Source organism: Eleutherodactylus coqui, chromosome 1, assembly GCF_035609145.1.
Source record: "Eleutherodactylus coqui strain aEleCoq1 chromosome 1, aEleCoq1.hap1, whole genome shotgun sequence".
NCBI lineage: Eukaryota > Metazoa > Chordata > Amphibia > Anura > Eleutherodactylidae > Eleutherodactylus > Eleutherodactylus coqui.
In genome coordinates, this window is record NC_089837.1 from 473,489,728 (window position 1) to 473,508,118 (window position 18,391).

At 42.7% G+C, this 18,391-nt stretch overlaps 1 protein-coding gene across 2 annotated transcripts in view; it reads left to right on the plus strand.

The window, feature by feature from the left end:
* Positions 1-18,391, plus strand: part of STAC3 (SH3 and cysteine rich domain 3) — a 105,085-nt gene that overhangs the window by 15,274 nt on the left and 71,420 nt on the right. The window contains exons 1-2 of one of the 2 annotated variants that reach the window (XM_066584443.1): positions 7,277-7,300; positions 17,814-18,087. In XM_066584443.1, the coding sequence (XP_066440540.1) occupies positions 7,292-7,300; positions 17,814-18,087 (283 nt within the window). In that variant the 5' untranslated portion in view covers positions 7,277-7,291. Of the gene's footprint in view, positions 1-7,276; positions 7,301-17,813; positions 18,088-18,391 lie in introns of those variants that run through there. The other variant, XM_066584444.1, reaches the window with a different exon arrangement.

Below are 18,391 nucleotides of genomic sequence, written 5' to 3' on the forward strand. Positions count from 1 at the left end.
ATCTTCTAATTTTCATTCTCTGCTGTGACTTCTGGTTTGCTTGTTTTCCCTCGGGTTTTCTATGCATTTCCTTCTGAATGCTGGCTGGGGTGTAGCTAAAGGCTGATGGGGCAGGCCTGGTGCAGGAGCTCAACTTGGCCACAGAACTTTCCACTTCATCACCACTAGTTCTCTTAAATCAGTGTTCCCCAACTCCAGTCCTCAGGGACCATCAACGGGTCATGTTTTCAGGATTTTCTTAGTATTGAACAGGTGATATAATTATTGTCGGTGCCTCAGACATTGCCACTGGTGTTCATACTATAGGATATCCTGAAAACATGACCTGTTGGGGGGCACTGAGGACTGGAGTTGAGAAACATTGTCTTAAATAGCCCACTGTTGCAGTACCAGCAGACAGGAGCATTGCTATAGAGTCTTAAAAGATGAGTGGCACAAGTCCCCCCAATAGAATATATACATTGAAAATAATGCTTTTATGTTTAAACCGGTTTATTGAAATGCAGTCCAACAAAGTGTGGCAGTGACTATAGATCAACTACCCCCCCCCCCCCCCCCCCCAGTCTATGGCGCTTAGGTCACATACTTTGCGAAGGGTCGGCTTCTGCTCACTACAGAGCTGTCTGAGACAGCAGCGGCCGAATGAGTGAAACTTTGTCCAGTTGCCAAGTTCAGTAGTGCCCAATGATGGCAACCCTGTGCTGTACTGTGGTCAGGAAGCCAAGTTGCAACTGTAACACCCTATTGCTACATCACTGTGTATCATCATACAATGTATCCATTTGATCGTATCAATGTCTACACGACTGACCTTAGCTAACAAGAATGGAAATTGTTACTGTTTGTCCCGCAGTACACTGTTTCATATCTGTATCATCATTCGCTATTTACCCTTTCATTGTGAATAGAGGGACATTTTGATAACATGCTAGTTGGGTCACCTAAGGTTTGAGAAACGTTGGAGCACAGATGTAGATTGTAAGGATATTAGAGTTTTCTTGCATAGAAAATTGACCACATCTGATGCGAGATTATTTGCCCAAAGACATGGTAGAGCCCTGAGTATGGACCCTGCTCACAAAGTTCTTATGAGTCCATACCACAGACCCGTGGGCACTCTGAAAGACAACATATCTAGGTGTACATTCACATGGGCAACAGTGAGTCTTGCTGGACATTCCCGGGTGCTACTCGCATCGCACAGCACACGAACACCCTGTCCATGTGCTGTGTGATGCTCGGGAGAACAAACATCTGCATGTTCTATTCTTGTGTGAGACTCGCATAAAATAGAAGATGCTGCAAGTTGTCCTTCTCACAGCATCCCTGCGAGAGAAAAATCGCCCATGGACATACACCCATTAGAAATAATGGGTTGTATTTTTGTGCATCTTGCAACGCACAAAACCTGCACAATTTTCTCACCCGTATGAATGCACCCTTAGTTTTTCTACAGCATGTAGCGATTGTTCTATGTTCATCCATATAAAAGCTGAGGCATATAAGGATAGGTATGTACAACACTACAGCTCTGTTCAACAAGGATACAGCAGTGGGCCTTTTAGATGATTATCAAGCTGCTATACCTAATGTATAAACCACAGTATTCTACGAAGTATTTACTAACAACTTCAAAAATCCAAGCATAGAAGACAGCTTTCACATTTGCATTGGAACCTCTAGTCTGAGGTTCCGTCACAGATTCGGCTCAAAATACCAGAAGAAAAAGCCCTGCATGCAATGCTTTTTTCTGCCTTCCAAAAGCCGGGCAGCTGGGCAGTCAATGGGGTCCGTCTATCGCTGTTTGGTTCCATCCAGAGATGAAGCCATTCGGCTATGGGGATTCCCCCTTTCCTGCTGCTCGAATAGAGGCAGAAAGTGGAATCCCTAATCTTTTTTTTACATAGACCATGTAAGTACAAGACCCCTGCTGTGCTAATAGGGCTGCTCATAGGCTGTGAGAACAGGAGAATTATGATAAAGGGAGAGAAATTCCCCAACATATAAGTCAAATGTATATTCTACCTGAGCCCCAATTTCTGCAAGATCTGCTCATATAATGTCCAATTTAGGGACTCCAAAGAAAGAAAAAAAACAGACAAGATGGGCGCAGATCTGTGTGTAGTATACTGATAAATGAGAAGAATTACAAAAGAATTTTCATTCCTCCCTAATGCCTGATGTTGGTAGATACCCCAGCTAAGCGGTCCCACCAGCTTCAAGCCATGATAAATACGTATAGTCCCAAACACCTCAACCCACTCAACAAGAATAAGTAGGAAGAAGACCAACAATGGCACTGCTATATGAAGAACCGGCCTTAGAAGCTCCCGACACCAGAAGATCATATCTAACAAGATTTATTGGACTGTCAGGCAAACTTTTATACAGTCTGGTATAGTATAAGGGTGGGCCTCACCTCCTAAGACTTCCCCCTCATCATTTTTAGATTCCAAAATGCATTCAAGGATTAAAATCAATGTCAGAAAATGTTCAAATATGCAATCCTGATCTCAAACCTGATGCACACCTCTGTGAGGATTGAAATGCGTTGTCCTGTCTCATTTACCCTAACGGTTCAATTAATCTTGTTGGATATGATCTTCGGGTGTCAGGAGCATCTGAGGCCGGTCCTTTATATAGCAGCGCCATTGTTGGTATTTTTTTTGTATTTATTCTTGGTCATGTAACATGTTAGGGCCATAAAGGGGTTATCCATTGGGTAGAAAATATCCTAAAAGAGAAGAGTGTTAAAATAAGAAAGTAACTTATACTCATTGTATTGCTGTCCGTTGGAACTCTGCCCCACGTCTGCTACAGGGTAGTGTGGTCACAAACTGTCTAAGTAAGTGAAAGCTCCGGCCAATCATGCCAGATGACTGGGAAATGTAAAAAGGTGAAGGTGTTCTACAAATATTGGATTTAGTAGAAGACTACTGATCTCAAACTTTAAATCTGGTATCATTATGGGTGCAATTATGGTGAGAGCAAAAACTGGCTGCCATGTCTGCAGCAGAAGTTTGCAGATTGGTAGACTGTAAATAGGGAAGGGACACATTGGCTGTGGTGGTTAATGACTTGGATGCTTAAACCGAGTGGAAGGTTGTGAGTCTCATACAGGAAAACTGACAAGCAACTGTCTTAGAACAGGTTCTGTTGTAGTTTCCACCAATTTCACAGAACAATAATGATGCATGCAACACCAGATCTGATGAAATCTACAATGGAGACTCCAAATGATGCCCTTTTCATTATATTGGTAGACTAAAGTGAGATGTGTAATGTGAAAAGACAACGGTTTCCGGCCAGTTACCAACAAGATTTCAGAGATTTACTCTACCTTTTACAAAAGTAGATCTGAACTTTTTTTATTAAGAGACCTACAGCTTTGCCCCTCTTCATAATATGTTTATTGTAAGAGGCGCAACAATGTAACCAGTTGTTTATTAACTCTTATTATGTTTAATGTTCTTTAAATTTAAGATGTCTGACATTTTTCTGGAGGCAGTTGATCAGTCTCATGGGAGTAGTAGGTGTGGCTACAAACAGGCGGTCTTAAGGGCAGTATGGAAAGAACACATATATAGGTGTTCATAGCTTATAGAGATGAGCGAGCATACTCGGTTCGGGTGTTTTTGCACTCGAGCACCGCTTTTTCCGAGTAACTGACTACTCGGACGAAAAGATTCGGGGGGGGGGGGGGCGGCGTGGTGGCGTGGTGGAACGGGGGGTAGCAGTGGGGAACAGGGGGGAGCTCTCTCTCTCCCCACTCCCCTCTGCAACCCCCCGCTCACCCCCCGAAAAGAGTACGTTCGCTCATCTCTAATAGCTTATGCTGTGCATGCAGCGGACTAAGGAGACGAGCTCACTCCCTTTCTTCGACAGCCAACACCTACCTGCAACAGCCGCGATTATATCAAATCAATTCTAACAGCAGCATTTAAATGTCCCGAAAGACACCACCATGATAACATTGCAAGGTTACCATCTGAGTGTCATGGTAGCCTGGGGCCTTCTGAAAGCCCCTAGAGCTCCTATGATGTGCCTGTGGTATGTCTTTAATAGGAAGCCCATAATACAGTATAATGCAATAGCATAGTATTGCATTATACTATATAAGTGATCAAAGAATCGCAAGTTCAAGTCCCCTTTGGGGATAAAAAAAAAAGTAAAAGCAAAGTAAAAAAGACTTTTTAATTATTACAAAAAATATTAAATGCAAAAAAAAAACTTTTCCCAGTTGCTGCATCATAAAATAAATCAAAAATTATACTGTTGTAGCTACATCTGAAAAGGTCCAATTTATTAAAATATTTAAAAATCCCACTCGGTGAACTCCGTCAGAAAAAAAAAAGCATTGCCAGAATTGCGCTTTTTTTGGTCACTCCATCTCGAAAATAAAAATTGAATCAAAAGCGATACAGTTGTAGGAACCCCAAACTGGTACCAATAAGAACTGCAAGTCACCTTGCCAAAAGCGAGCCCTCATACAGCTGTGTAGAAAAATAGATAAAAAAATGAAATTATCATTTTTTTTGAAACCGGGAATGCCAGAACTGCAGAATGTGACCTGACACGGGAGCATCAATGACCTTCACTCATGAAAAGGTTAAAGTTGTGTGATCACGTTTGAACCCCATTTTCCAGGTTATACATAGTGTGTTACAGCATGTAATTTATCCTGGAGCTGCACTAACAGTTCTTCTAGTCGTCACTGGAAACACAACAAACCTTTCGTCAGGCACATCCCTTAGTTTAGCTGAGCTTCAGCATCAGATTACTGTACAGCGTCTAGGACAAAGATGACACTTCTCAGAATGCAGGTTTGGGCGATCATGTAGGCTGTGACTCAGAATAAGTAAAAGATAAGCAAAGCAAAGTACACTCATTGTCAAAATAATCCATCACCTAGAAGGAGTTGTTGGTATGGAATAGAATTTTCAATGTGTGATTGTAACGTTGATTCAAGTAAATGATTCAAGTATCAGAGCAAAAGGATCATTAACTGCGGAAAGCTGGCAGGAGCCTCTATGATCTCTAGCTTGGATACAAGATGTGATACAGGCGGGCATGGAGGCTCTAGTACCCTGTTGTACCGCCTCTGGCTTGAATAAAAGATGTGATACGGGTGGGCATGGTGGCTCTAGTACCCTGTTGTACCGCCTCTAACTTGGATACAAGATGTAATACAGGCAGGCATGGAGGCTCTAGTACCCTGTTCTACTGCCTCTAGCTTGGATACAAGATGTGATACAGGCGGGCATGGAGGCTCTAGTACCCTGTTGTACTGCCTCTAGCTTGGAAACAAGATGTGATACAGGCGGGCATGGAGGCTCTAGTACCCTGTTGTACCACCTCTAGCTTGGATATAAGATGTGATACAGGCGGGCATGGAGGCTCTAGTACCCTGTTGTACCACCTTCTAGCTTGGATATAAGATGTGATACAGGTGGGCATGGAGGCTCTAGTACCCTGTTGTACCACCTTCTAGCTTGGATATAAGATGTGATACAGGCGGGCATGGAGGCTCTAGTACCCTGTTGTACCACCTTCTAGCTTGGATATAAGATGTGATACAGGCGGGCATGGAGGCTCTAGTACCCTGTTGTACCACCTCCTAGCTTGAATGCAAGATGTGATACAGGCGGGCACGGAGGCTGTTTAACCCTGTTGGGCCGCCTCTAGCTTGGATACAAGATGTGATATGGGTGGCCATGGTGGTATACAGGTTCCGTATAGTATATTGCAGCTTATCGGTCCACATTTGTTGTAACTAAGCCTCTAGATTGTGCAAACTCATAGGCTGTAGAAGTTGGAATTCCAGATGGTCCCATACATGTTCTATTGGTGATAAATCTGGTGACTGGGCAGCCACAGAAGTGTGACAATGCTGTGGGGACATTCCTGTGACCCCCTTGTGTGTGCGGCCGAGCATTATCCTGCTGGAAAATGCCTCTTGGAAGCCACCATGAGAGGAACACATGTAGCTGCAGGATGTCCTGAACATATCGCTGAGCTGTCATTGTCCCTTGCACCACTACTAGGAGGGACCGATTGTCGTATGCGATGCCCCCAAGACCATCACACCAGGATGGGCAGAATTGAGGTGCACTTCTTTGTCTCCAGACATGAACACGACCGTCATCAGTGCCCAAACTAAACATGCATTAGTCTCTGAAGACAACTCGGTTCCACTCCGCAGCAGTTCAGTTTCATTATTCACGGCAACCCTGCAAATGGATGTGATGGTGGGTGGGTGTCAAAGGCCGTACATATAATGGGTGCCATGAGACCAAATGTCCTTCAGCCAAGTGCCTTGAAATGGTTCTGACAAACACAGGGGCCTATAATGATGGCGCCACCTGTTTCCAGATGGCAGACAACGAAACAGTTGGAGCTGCTCTTGCTCATCAGACGATCAGATGATCCTCTCTACTGGTGGTCTGTCTAGGGTGTCCTGAGCCTGGTCACCTTGTGTGCCCTCATGCATCCATTGGTCCCAACACCTGCTAACAGTCTGATCAGAATGGCCCAGGTGACGGCAATTAATCGATACAACCTTCCAGCTTCTCACATTCCAGTAATACTCCCCTCCCAGACTCTGGTAACGGGGTGAAATCTCATCTCTGCGTCGCAGAGGCGTCTAGTGGGCAACCAGCTCCACACGAGCGGGAGAAGAGGTCACTACATACAAGGAGCCTCCGAGAGCCTCTTATAGGCCAAGAGGGGAACCACTTGTAGGACCTCAGGTGACAAGACCGTTCATCTAATCACATCACAACTCTGATCATTTGCATATCTGTCTGAGATGTAACTGCATGCCGGGTTTTGCAACAAAACAACAACTTCTACGGGTTTGATTTTCTTTTATAAAGAGTGTATTTAAAAAGTTACTAAACTTCTATGTAGATCAATTCTATACACAATCTAAAAAATGTTTATTGAGGCTGGACAAACTATTTAAATGTATTTCCCTTCAACCATTTCATTCAGTTATTTAAAGCCGGGAGACAGACCAAAGCCAAAGTCTTTACTGACTAGAAGCATTAAGTGATCAACTGACTGCCATACAACTCCGGCCATTTAAATCAGGTCATGCCAGCAGTTAAATTAGAACAATGTCAACAATTATGTCATATAGTCAGAATATGCCCTCCCCATTTACTCAATAGAACTGTCCACTGAGCACCTTGTTCGGTATCTTAGGTCCCATTTATCTGTGTCAGCTTTTGGTGGAGTAATGTAGCTGAATGGACTGATCGCGATTGCTATACAGAGTACAATTGCAGTCATGCAGAAGGTAACTTTTTTTATTGGTCCACGTTTTGACATTTGATGTTTTTGTTTGAGCTAATTCTAAAAGCCATGACTGTAAAATAGCTGAATTCTTTAAATAGTCAGATTTGCCATGATTGTTGCAGTATCTCCTAAGACATAGGTTTATATAGCTTTACGGCGGTACATCAGATGTTGTCAGATATTGAAGGGTAAGTTCACACATGACAGATTTGTTGCAGAACCCTTTGCAAACTGTCTCATTTATCTCATTGGGGCTTGTAGAGATTCATGCAGAAACCTCATTTAGTTGTATGGATAAGATTGCATTTGCCAAGAATTCTGCAACTGACCTTAAGGTAGTATCAGGCGGTATGTGTGACGGGGCAATACTATACTTTGATGCTTCTGTACGCTCATATATGAATTTCTGTTTACCGTTAATTAAATGCTTTCAAAATCTAATGTGATTGAGACCATACAACATTTTTTTGCTACCTCTTTTATTTCCAGCACGGACTTTGTATGTCAGTGCACCGCTTTTATTTTACTTTTTGGAACTCCTTTTTCTATTGTCGCGCCTGTAATACTACATTTGGTTATGTTACAAAATTAAATCGTGTCTTTATTTCTTTAATTGACTTGCATTCTATAAGTTTAAAGTAACATTGCCCCAATAACTTAATACAATTTAAGGGTATATTCACACAAACAATTCTTCAATCTGATAATCCAATGGAAATAGAACATATCAACCCCTCAAAGTCCAAAGTGTTTCAATGCTAAAGGCCCAGACGTTTTTAGTGATGTTACCCACGTGGTGGTTTTATAGCCCTATTTTCCTGGCCTAGCAAAATTATGTTTGCTTGATTTTTTTAGTTTTTATTTTTTGCCCCCGTCACATATAGGGCTATATTTTAGTACCTTTTTTCACTAAAAGATTGTTTCCTTTTTAGGGGTAATGTGTACAAAAGAAGAAAAACTATAGTTCTTTATTTTGAAAAATACTATAGTTACGTTAAAATAAAGTATGGGGATGGGTTTGTAATTTTGATTTGTAATTTGTGTTTTGATATGCAATTTGTATAATCTGGGACTACAGAGCAGATATGGCCATGGATTATGTGGGTGTCGGCAGTGGTTCTTTTCTATTTTTCACATTTTTTTATTTTATTCTGTAATTTTTTTTAAACTCGTTTTATTGAAAAGAAAGTAAAGTACAACATTTTTTAGAACATTTTAGTACAACAAAAAGCATGACAAATTGGCGTACAGCTGATAACATTTGATGAAGGAGGTAATTCACCCCTATAGCGGAAGACACTACCTTGAGGGAGAAAGAAGGAGTTTAGACATGTCAGTAGGCCTGTCGGCGAAAAGCTAAGGGTTTTCTTCCAATATGTTACCGATTTGCCAAATAAGAGTATCAAGCCGGCTTGGAGAAAAATCAATGCGACATAGCAACAGGCTGTATGCTAGAAATTTCTGATTTATTGCAGAGCCTTCAGTCTTATATACCATTTCAAAGAAATGAAGGCGTTTTATGCAAAACAGTGTACGTGCGTTCTTGACAATCTTGAATTTTCCACATATTTTTAGATTTTACAATAACTGAAGTGACACTGTCTGTCCTTGAGTTTTACGGGAACCAGTGTCCAGCACAAGATACCAGATGTACATTGCTCATAATCACAGGATTAATATTTTTAGCTTTTATGCTGAATCATCGTGTAAGTGTTAGTTAAAATCATGTTAGTATTGTCCATTAACTGTGTATATGAAGAGACAAGATGGAGGTACTTTGGTTCTTATAATCCCTCACAAGTCCTCAGGTTTCAGCTACAGAAAACATTCGCTAGTGAGGGCGTCTCTGAAGTATTGAGATGGAAGATGAGAGTAAGTGTGGAGGGTAAGACGTAAATCGCACCACTTACCCCATACCTGGACAAATTTTCCTGGACATCTATGCCCTTTATAAACTATGTAATGGTATGAAATAGTAGAGTTAACCAATTTTTGCCAGATTGACACTGAGGGATTCCTTCGATCCATCCAGCGTAGTGCTGTGACTTTCCTAGCCAAGAAAAGTACCTCTTTCAAAAATATTCTATTATGATGCTGCCAAAACTCCTCCTCGAGTATCCCAGAGTTCGTATTCCATAATTCTCCCACCCAGAGACATCCTGTAAGGGAACCAGCTCTGTCAAACCAGGGTTATGCAATAAGGGGGCATCAGAAATTATATTTGAAAATGTATTAACTGATTTAGATTGTCTCCATATATTAGAGGCCAGTTTATGTATTGAGAGCAGTTTACAAGTTAATGAGGCAAGAGATTCCAACACAGGCCACAAATTGGGTATTCTTAGGAAGTGAGCCAATGTGACTCTGAATTGGGGAGCGGGTCATCTCCCAGCCAGCATTGTAGGTGGACCAATTGGCTAGCTATGTAATATAGGAATAAATCCAGGAGAGCAGCCCCAGCTTCCTGCCTCAGTCTCTGAAAAGTGGAGATTTTAGGTTTCGGACAAGAACTTCCCCGTATAAAAGATGTCATGAGCGAGTCCATTGACCGGAAAAAGCATGAAGGGATTACTATTGGGATGTGTTCTAGGATATATAGATATTTCGGCAAGACTATAATTTTTTATCAAATTGACATGCCCAGCCACCGAAATCAGTAAGGATCCCCAGGTTTTGAATTTAGTTTTGAATAGATCTATCAGAGGTTATACATTTAAATCTAAGGACTGTCCTGCAATATTAGAGATCTGCAGTCCCATCTATTTAAAGGAGTTTGTAATCTGGAGTCCAAATAGTGAGACAGAGTCACTCAGCGGGCTCGTCCTAGACAAAGGCATCAAAGCCTTTCGACCAGTTAATATGGAGGCCTAATAAACCTCCATATTGGTTTATAATTTCTTTGGCATGCATAAGAGATGTTGCTGGGCTTGACATAAATAACATGAGGTTGTCGGCGTAGAGCACCACCCGATCCTCACGTTCCCCCATGACTATCCCCTCAAACACAGGGCTCCTCCTGAGCATAATGGCCAGGGGTTCTATAGCCAGAGCAAAAAGAATGGGGGAAAGGCGACACCCCTGTTTTGTACCCCTGTGCAGATGAAAAAAAGGGGAGTAGGAACCATTTACCGAGATAGACGTCCGGGGCGATTTATAGAGCATTGAAACCCAGTTACCAAAAACTTCGCCAAAACCAAACCTTCGTAGTACTTGGGGTAGGAATGGCCATTCAATGGAGTCAAATGCTTTTGTAGCATCTAGGGAAGCTAGTGTCCAGTTTGCATTTGTGGCCTCTCCTATCTGCGCCACTACCTGTAGCCTCCGTAAGTTTTCCTGAGTGGATTTTCCTGGCATGAAAGCTGTTTGGTCTGGGTGTATTAGATCTAGGATAATGGAATTGAGACGATTAGCTAGCATTTTAGTCAACAATTTGTAGTCTACATTCAGGAGAGATATAGGCCTGTATGAGCCACAATCGAGGAGATCTTTATCCGGTTCTAGCAGGAGTAGGATTGTAGCATCATAAAATGATAAAGGCAGAGATCCCTTGTCATAAGCTCCGTTATATGTAGCCAATAGGGTGGGCAGTAATAAATCTTTATATTTAACATAAACCTCTACTGGGAGATCATCAGGGCCGGGGGATTTACCTTTAGTCATATAGGATAGTGCTTCCAACTATTCTATTAAAGTGAATGGGGCATCCATAAATGTTCTTCGGTCTGAATTAAGAGTTGGAAACGTAATGTTGCACAGAAATTCATTCAATTTATCTTGGGAATGTTGGAGCCTAGTATTATAAACATCACTGTAGAACTGTTGGAATCTCGCTCCAATGGAATCTCTGTTGAGTAGGACCTCACCCATGTCTGACCTGATACGTAGTATCGGAGGATACGCTGAATTCTGATGAACAAGATGGGCAAGCAGACTACTAGATTGATTACCAAATTCGTAGCATTTTTGTTTGGCGAAAAAGGTGGCCCTATGTGCTTTTTCCTGTAACAATAGAAAGTATTGCCTACCTTGACTTAACCACCGGTCTTTGTTGTGATCAGTGGGGTCTGCAATGTAGGCTGCCTGCAATTGTGACTAACAACAGGCCATTTCCTTTTCACAGCAGGATGTATCCCTCTTGACGTACGAGATGGAGGATCTTAAACAGCCCTGCAAGAGGGCTTTAAGGGGTCTCCCATAGTAAACTCGTATCTGTGCCAGGTCTGTTGGCTTCTAAAAACCCATCTAGCTGGTCACGGATTCGGTCATGTGGTTTAAAGAGGCTTAGGCCGCCTGCTGATGTCCGGGTCAGATCTGGCTGCGAGAATTCTTGCAGCAGGACCCGACCCGAGTGACTGCAGAGAGCACTGCGGACTCAACCGCTCCCGCAGCTCCGGCTTCTTTCATGTGCCGGCTGCCGGGCAGCCGGCGCATGCGCAGAGCGGAGCCGGCGGACGGTAAGTGACGTCTCTGGGTGGGGCTCTGTGAGCCCTACACAGAATTAGTGCATGCCGCGGTTTGTTTGCTGCGCGGGATTTCGCGCAGACAAACCATGGCCGTCTGCATAGGATTGCGTATGGTAATGCAATCCTATGCAGGCGTCCAGGGGCGGAAATTCTGCGGGGAATCCCGCTGCAGAATTTCCGCCTGTCTGCAGGCAGCCTTAGCCAGAATGGATGAACTCTCCAGCTGTGTCTAATGCCATGGGAATCTGAGGATTAAAGTTCAATGCAAACATAAGAATGATCAGAGATTGCTCTAGGAAGGTATTTAACAGGAGATGTCATAGTGCATCATCTGGCATTTCAAAAGACGTAGTCTGTATGGGACAGGGTGTTACTACCCACTGAGTAGCAAGAAAAAACGTGGTCATTGGGGTTTTTAGTTCTTCAAATATCCTGCCAACCCATTTCTTGAGCAAATAATGCTAGTGATGTGGCACGTGGTGTTAATTGGGAGTGTGGAGTTAAATTTGTCTAGGGAAGCATCTAAGAGTAGATTGAAGTCACCAAAACAAAGGATGGTTGCAGCAGTTAACTGAGTGGCGAACTGTGCTGCTTGATGGAGGACCACCAAACTCGCTGATGGTGGCAAGTATATGCCAATAGGAACATAAGGGGCTGCCTCTATCCAGGCCAAATCTACCATCTGGGTCTTTAAGAGTGCGACCCGACTCCCATCTAAGTCCTCTGTGGATTAACATGGAAACTCCCCTGCAATATGAAGAGAATGTAGAGTGGAGGGACCATTGGACCCACTGTTTTTGTAACCATGAGGTTTGATCGGGGGTTAAATGCGTTTCTTGGAAACATACTATATGGGTATTATGGTCTCTGATTTGTGAGAAAATCATGCTGCGATTTTTAGGGTTTCTCATTCCCCGAACATTCCAGGACATTATGTTAATACTAGTCATGAGTCCTATGTCTATCATCACATGGTAGGATGCTATTAATGTCCAGCCTAGCTGGACTCTGGGAGTTCTGGGCGAACAATTGATCCCTCAGCATAGATAATTTGTTAGTGTACACATTTGTCATATTATGAAAATAGTTATGCAAACCTGATAAGGGAACCAAGCCATATAACCAATAGCTTAAAAATAACATTTCACTGCTTATCTAAGCACGTTAGTAACTTTAAGAAAACTTTCAAAGCTTGAATCTAAAAAGAGTATAGGAGTAGAGTGTGCACCCAAATTGTGTTTTTTAAAAAGGGGCACAATCTAGGAATTTTTTTTGTAGCCCCAGACCCGTAAATAATAAAAAAACATCTCCCCGGATACTATCACACATTATATTTTATAGTCTCACTGTCGCAGAGTATGGGGCAGCCCATGCTGGTCCAACCAGCAGAAAACCAATGAAGGGATGGAGAAAAAGCAGGGAGGAAGAAAGGAGAGAGGAGAAATGGGTAAGGAGGGATGTGGAAGGGAAAGAAGTAAAGGATTGATTCTCTATTCTGTAATTTTTTAAACCTATTTTTGTAACTTTTTATGTGTGTCCACCACCCACCCCCTCCGGAGTCATATAAGACATCTGGGGGTTATTCACTTTTTTTTTCATTTTCCCATCCACAGGAGCCCCAGTTACAGGCAAAAACACCCCCCTAATGTGACAGTAGTAACTGTCAGAGCTGGTCAGGAGCCTGCTTAGATCCTGCAGCTCAGACATGCTGAGGGTCTCCAGTGATCATGTGATAGCCAGGTCCCATGCAAGAAATGGCACTGCTGCTTCCTGCATTCTCTACATAGACAGAGTGTTGTGTAGCTTGTACAGTAGAAGGTAGAAGTAGTTTAAAACTGTCCCCCACGTCCTCAGCTGCCACTGACAGCCGAGAACCCGACCTGTTCCTGTTAAATTGCAGGGAGCTTTAATCCTGCGCCATATTTTTACTATCGTTCGATAATAAAGCATACCAAGCATTACCAAGCACCATATATATTTATACTCCTTGGTCCTAATTGGATTAATTTCAACATGACTATTTGACTATTCGCATGGACATTTTTTTTTTTTATATACAGTACTTAGAGAAACAGACCAAATAAAAAAACACAGCATGTCCTATTAAGTGTGGTTTTTGTACAAGAATTGTGCATTCAAGCCTATGGCTGCAATTAAAAAAAGGGACTGTACTTGCATGATATGTGAGTGCTAATTATTTTTAATGAATTTAACTTCAGGAACCATAAACGAACAAACAAAAAAAAAGCTGTAATTTTCGTTTATACATGGTACAAAAAAAGCAAAACAGATGAGAATCGGAACCGAAAAGGGCTAAGCCCTTCTATTTACCGCGGGTGTACACATGGACGACTTCCATTGCAGGCAATGGAAGCCGTCCGTTCACGCTATCTTCCGCTGTAGCACAGCGGAGGATAGCGTGAAATCGCCTCTCCGCCTACCGCCGCCGTGTCATGTGACGCTGTGGGCGTGTCATGTGACATGGCCGGCGTGTCACATGACACTGCAGCACATCACGCCGAAGCGTCATGCGGGACCCAGGATGCCGGATCCGCAGGTAAGTATGGGGTCTCTGGGGGGTGCCGTGACGGGCTCCGCCGCGGAATTCCGCGGCGGAACCTGTCACGGCCGTGTGCAGCCGGCCTAAGGGCTTATTCCCACTCCCGTAGGCAAAACTACACTCGGTGGCATGGATCCTGAACGAGGAAAAATCCCTTCCCCTTCGCCGGCTTTTCAAACTCCACACCAAACTCCAAGATTACTGCCGCCGATCTTTTCCATGCATGGTATTCACTACCTGTGGGGAAGATAGGGCAGGTCCTATCTTTTCTCGGCCGTACAATTAACGGGTGAGAAAAGAGCTGGTGAAAACAAAATCACTAAAATCTTATTTAAATCAGTCGTTTCGTTTTGTCTCGTTATGCGGCCGTGATTATCACAGCCACATAAGTGCAGAAAACTACACTCATCTGAATCTGCCATTAAGTGTCTACCAGGTTCTTTATTAGTAGAGATGAGCGAACGTACTTGGCCACGCCCCTTTTTCACTCGAGCACCGCGATTTTCGAGTACTTCTCTACTCGAGTGAAAAGATTCAGGGGGCGCCGTGGGTGAGCGGGGGGTTGCAGAGGGGAGTGGGGGGGGAGAGTTAGAGAGAGAGAGCTCCCCCCTGTTCCCCACTGCTACCCCCCGCTCCACCACGCCATCCCCCGCTCCCTGGCGCCCCCTGAATCTTTGCACCCGAGTAGCCAGGTACTCGAAAATAGCGATGCTCGATCGAGTAATTACTCGAAACGAGTACGTTCGCTCATCTCTATTTATTAGTAACATTTCAGGTTTAGATGATAATTGCATCCGTATAACGGGCCAAAACGAAACCTCTGATTTTAATGGGATTTCAGTGGTTTCGCTTTCACTATCTGGATTCTCGCCCATTAATTGTATGTGCAAGAAAAGATGGGATTTGACCTATCTTCCCCGTAGGTAGTGAATACCAAGTGTAGGAAAGGCACCAATCTTTCCACAGTTATTTTCAAGCTCTTGCGCTCTGGCGCGAAGTATGAAAAGCCGTTGAAGGGGAAGGGATTCCCCTTGTTCAGGAGCAACTACGCTCTGTGCCGCTTAGTGTAGTTTCGCCAACGCTCGTTGGAATAAGCCCTCAGTATGTATTTCCAGAGCCGATACAAAGTATTTACCACCTTAGACTTTTCTTGTTTTATGGTATATAATGAATACACATTATTGCTTCTATTGCTTCAGTTTCTATGGGATGCCTTGAAATAGCGGAGTACAAGCGCTTGGCTATCTCCGGCAGTCCCATAGAAATGAATGTAGCAAAAATGTGCATTTGTTTTATACCATAAAAGAAGAAAAGTATATGTTTTGTGACTGCAGTAGGTTCGTTGAGCTAGACAATGGCCACCGGTTAAAGTATTGTATGTCTGAATTGTATTATGGGTTTGCGGACATACTGCGAGGGTCACAGTCTTCCCTACAGTCCATCCGATGTATGTATCAGTGTAAAACACTATTGTTTTACAATCCTATCATATGTTTAAAGTGGTGACATTTTACTTTCTTCTGTCAGATATCTAAGGACCCTGCAGGTAAGTTAATTTTGTGGGGCAACCCCTTTAAACAAGGCAGAGTAAATCAAGACATGAAGTAACTGTTAAATCCATGGATTAGTAATATCTCCTCCGTTCATTTGAAGAATTCGCAAACTACAGTCTAACCAATGTATGGGACAATGTACAACTAATATACTCTGACAATTAGAGACATTGGCCCTTTCACAATTAGAACTTCCCTTTAATGAAATTAGACATATGACCCCAAAGGACAGAATAAGTCAAGCGACCACATTTTCTTTGGGGGCTGATCTAAATTTTGAATTCATTTGGGGGTTTGGTCTGGGATCTCCATTAATTTCTGTTCATTAGCTATCCCACTGTATTTCTTTTAAAATAGTCCCTGAGAGACTGTGGTGACTAATTTTTTTTAACAAGGCCTCCCGATCACATGACCAGTACTCTGACAACGCTCTGTGTCCTGCAGTTTAAGGGGTATTCTGGTTATAGGTCATTTTAAAAGTTTTTTTACCCATCCAATGGATAGATCAGTGAGGGTCCAACTGCTGGGATTCCCACTGATCCCTAGAATAGGGGACACGTGCCCCCCTTTTTTCATAGTTGAAGATCCCCAGATGGTTTTGTGTCCCGCTATATTTTCTATAGGTCTTATTCACGGTTGAAGATGCAGGCTCCCATTTCTGTAGTGTAGTGGGGGAAGGGAGCTGCTGGTTGTACATGCGAAGCAGCGGCTCCAATCCTCGCAATCAATGGCGCAGGCACATAGCTGAGTGTTGTGCTTGATTATCTCTGTCTGCCCCATAGAAATGAATGGAGCAGCACCATTGGAAGGACTGGAGCATCTTTAATTGTGAAATATGGGGAAATGGCATGTATCCCCCATTCTTGAGATCAGTCAGACCCCCACTGATCTATCAGTTTTCACCCATCCAATCTTTATTACTTGGATGTCATACAAATATTAGGAGAATAGATATGAGTGATATTTGTTAGGAAGATTACAATATTATTAAGAACCATTTGGGTATTTCAGTAGAAATACCATTTTAGTAATTCTATCACAACTATAATACTCTTGGAAGGTGTGAAATGTAATAACAATTAACATTGTCTCACTCGTCAAGAAGTATTGTTATACAGTAGCCTTGGATTTCGAAGCCATGCCTAGTTAATATATTTCTCCATTGCACAACAGAAGTTGTGTTTTAAAGAGGATCTGTCAGCTTTCCTGACTTGTCTGTGAAATTGCAAAATTGAATAATTGACATCCCTATAATATATCAATTCTGTAGCATCTTTTGTTAGAACTTTACAATGTGCCATCCTTCTTTAATACTTCCTGGACTTTTATGAATAAACTGACAACTGGGTGTTAGAATTCTACTGGTCAAAGAGGCATGTCCCAGCAATTTCATTATGGGATTGTCTCTGTTAGACTGTGTAAGGATACCTCCCAACTGGTAACACCCAATTATCAATTTATTAGTAAATTCTCAGGAATAACTGAGAAACCACATAACCCAGAGGTCCAAGAAAAGATGCTCCAAAATTGCCATTTCATGAGGAATACTAGTATTTACTAAAACAGGCATGACCGTAGAGCAGATTCTCTTTAACGGCTCGTCCCCTTGTATAGGATGTGCTGCAGAATTTCTGCAGCGGAAAATTCCACAGCATTACCGCATAAAAAACGCGTCAAAATTTGCACCATCAGTATGGATTTTGACTAGGAATCATCTGTATATCCACAGCTGATTTTAGTAGCTACATTGCTCCCCCTCACCTCGGAATACATGGCGCTGTCAGTGCACCCCAGCACAAGCCCCTTGGTAGCCTCTAAGGAGTGCTGAACCGCTGGTCAGGTGTTGCAGAATTTGTCGCAGACTTTTGCAGTGTAAATTCCTCAGCGTTCCCACCCCGTGTTTGTGTACCCTAAATGTTATCTACATTTTCTTTTCAGGTTAAAAAGTTCAAAAAAATGTTTAAAAAGAAGAGTAAGGAAGAAATTTTACCTGAAACCCCAAGTCCAGAAAATCAGCCAAATGGTGAAATCCCAAACTCCGGTCCTATTATTTATTACATCTATGAGTCAGAAGAAGAAGATGACGAAGATGACAAGAATAACGAACCTCCTCCAGAGCCCCCTCACCCTGTCAATGACAAACCTCATAAATTCAAGGATCACTACCTGAAGAAGCCCAAGTTCTGTGACGTGTGCGCTAGAATGATTATTTGTAAGTTATCTTAAGACTTTTTCACTTGCACAAATGTTTTATTCCCAGCTAGTAGAAGCAGTAAAGTAATAAACAGTGCATATCTTCTGTAAAAGGAGTTGTGTGGTCTTGAAAGCCAATTATTATAAACTCTTGTAAAGAGATTATGGAAGGGATTCCCCGTTCAGGACTCCCATCTATTTTAAGGGTAGAGAGAAAAAAAGAATGTCTCTGGCTGTGGAGAACCCTGGCATCTGTGGTAAAAGCACAGAACGCTGAATCCGGCTATAAAACCATTAATAGCAATCTGATGCTGATCCTCTAG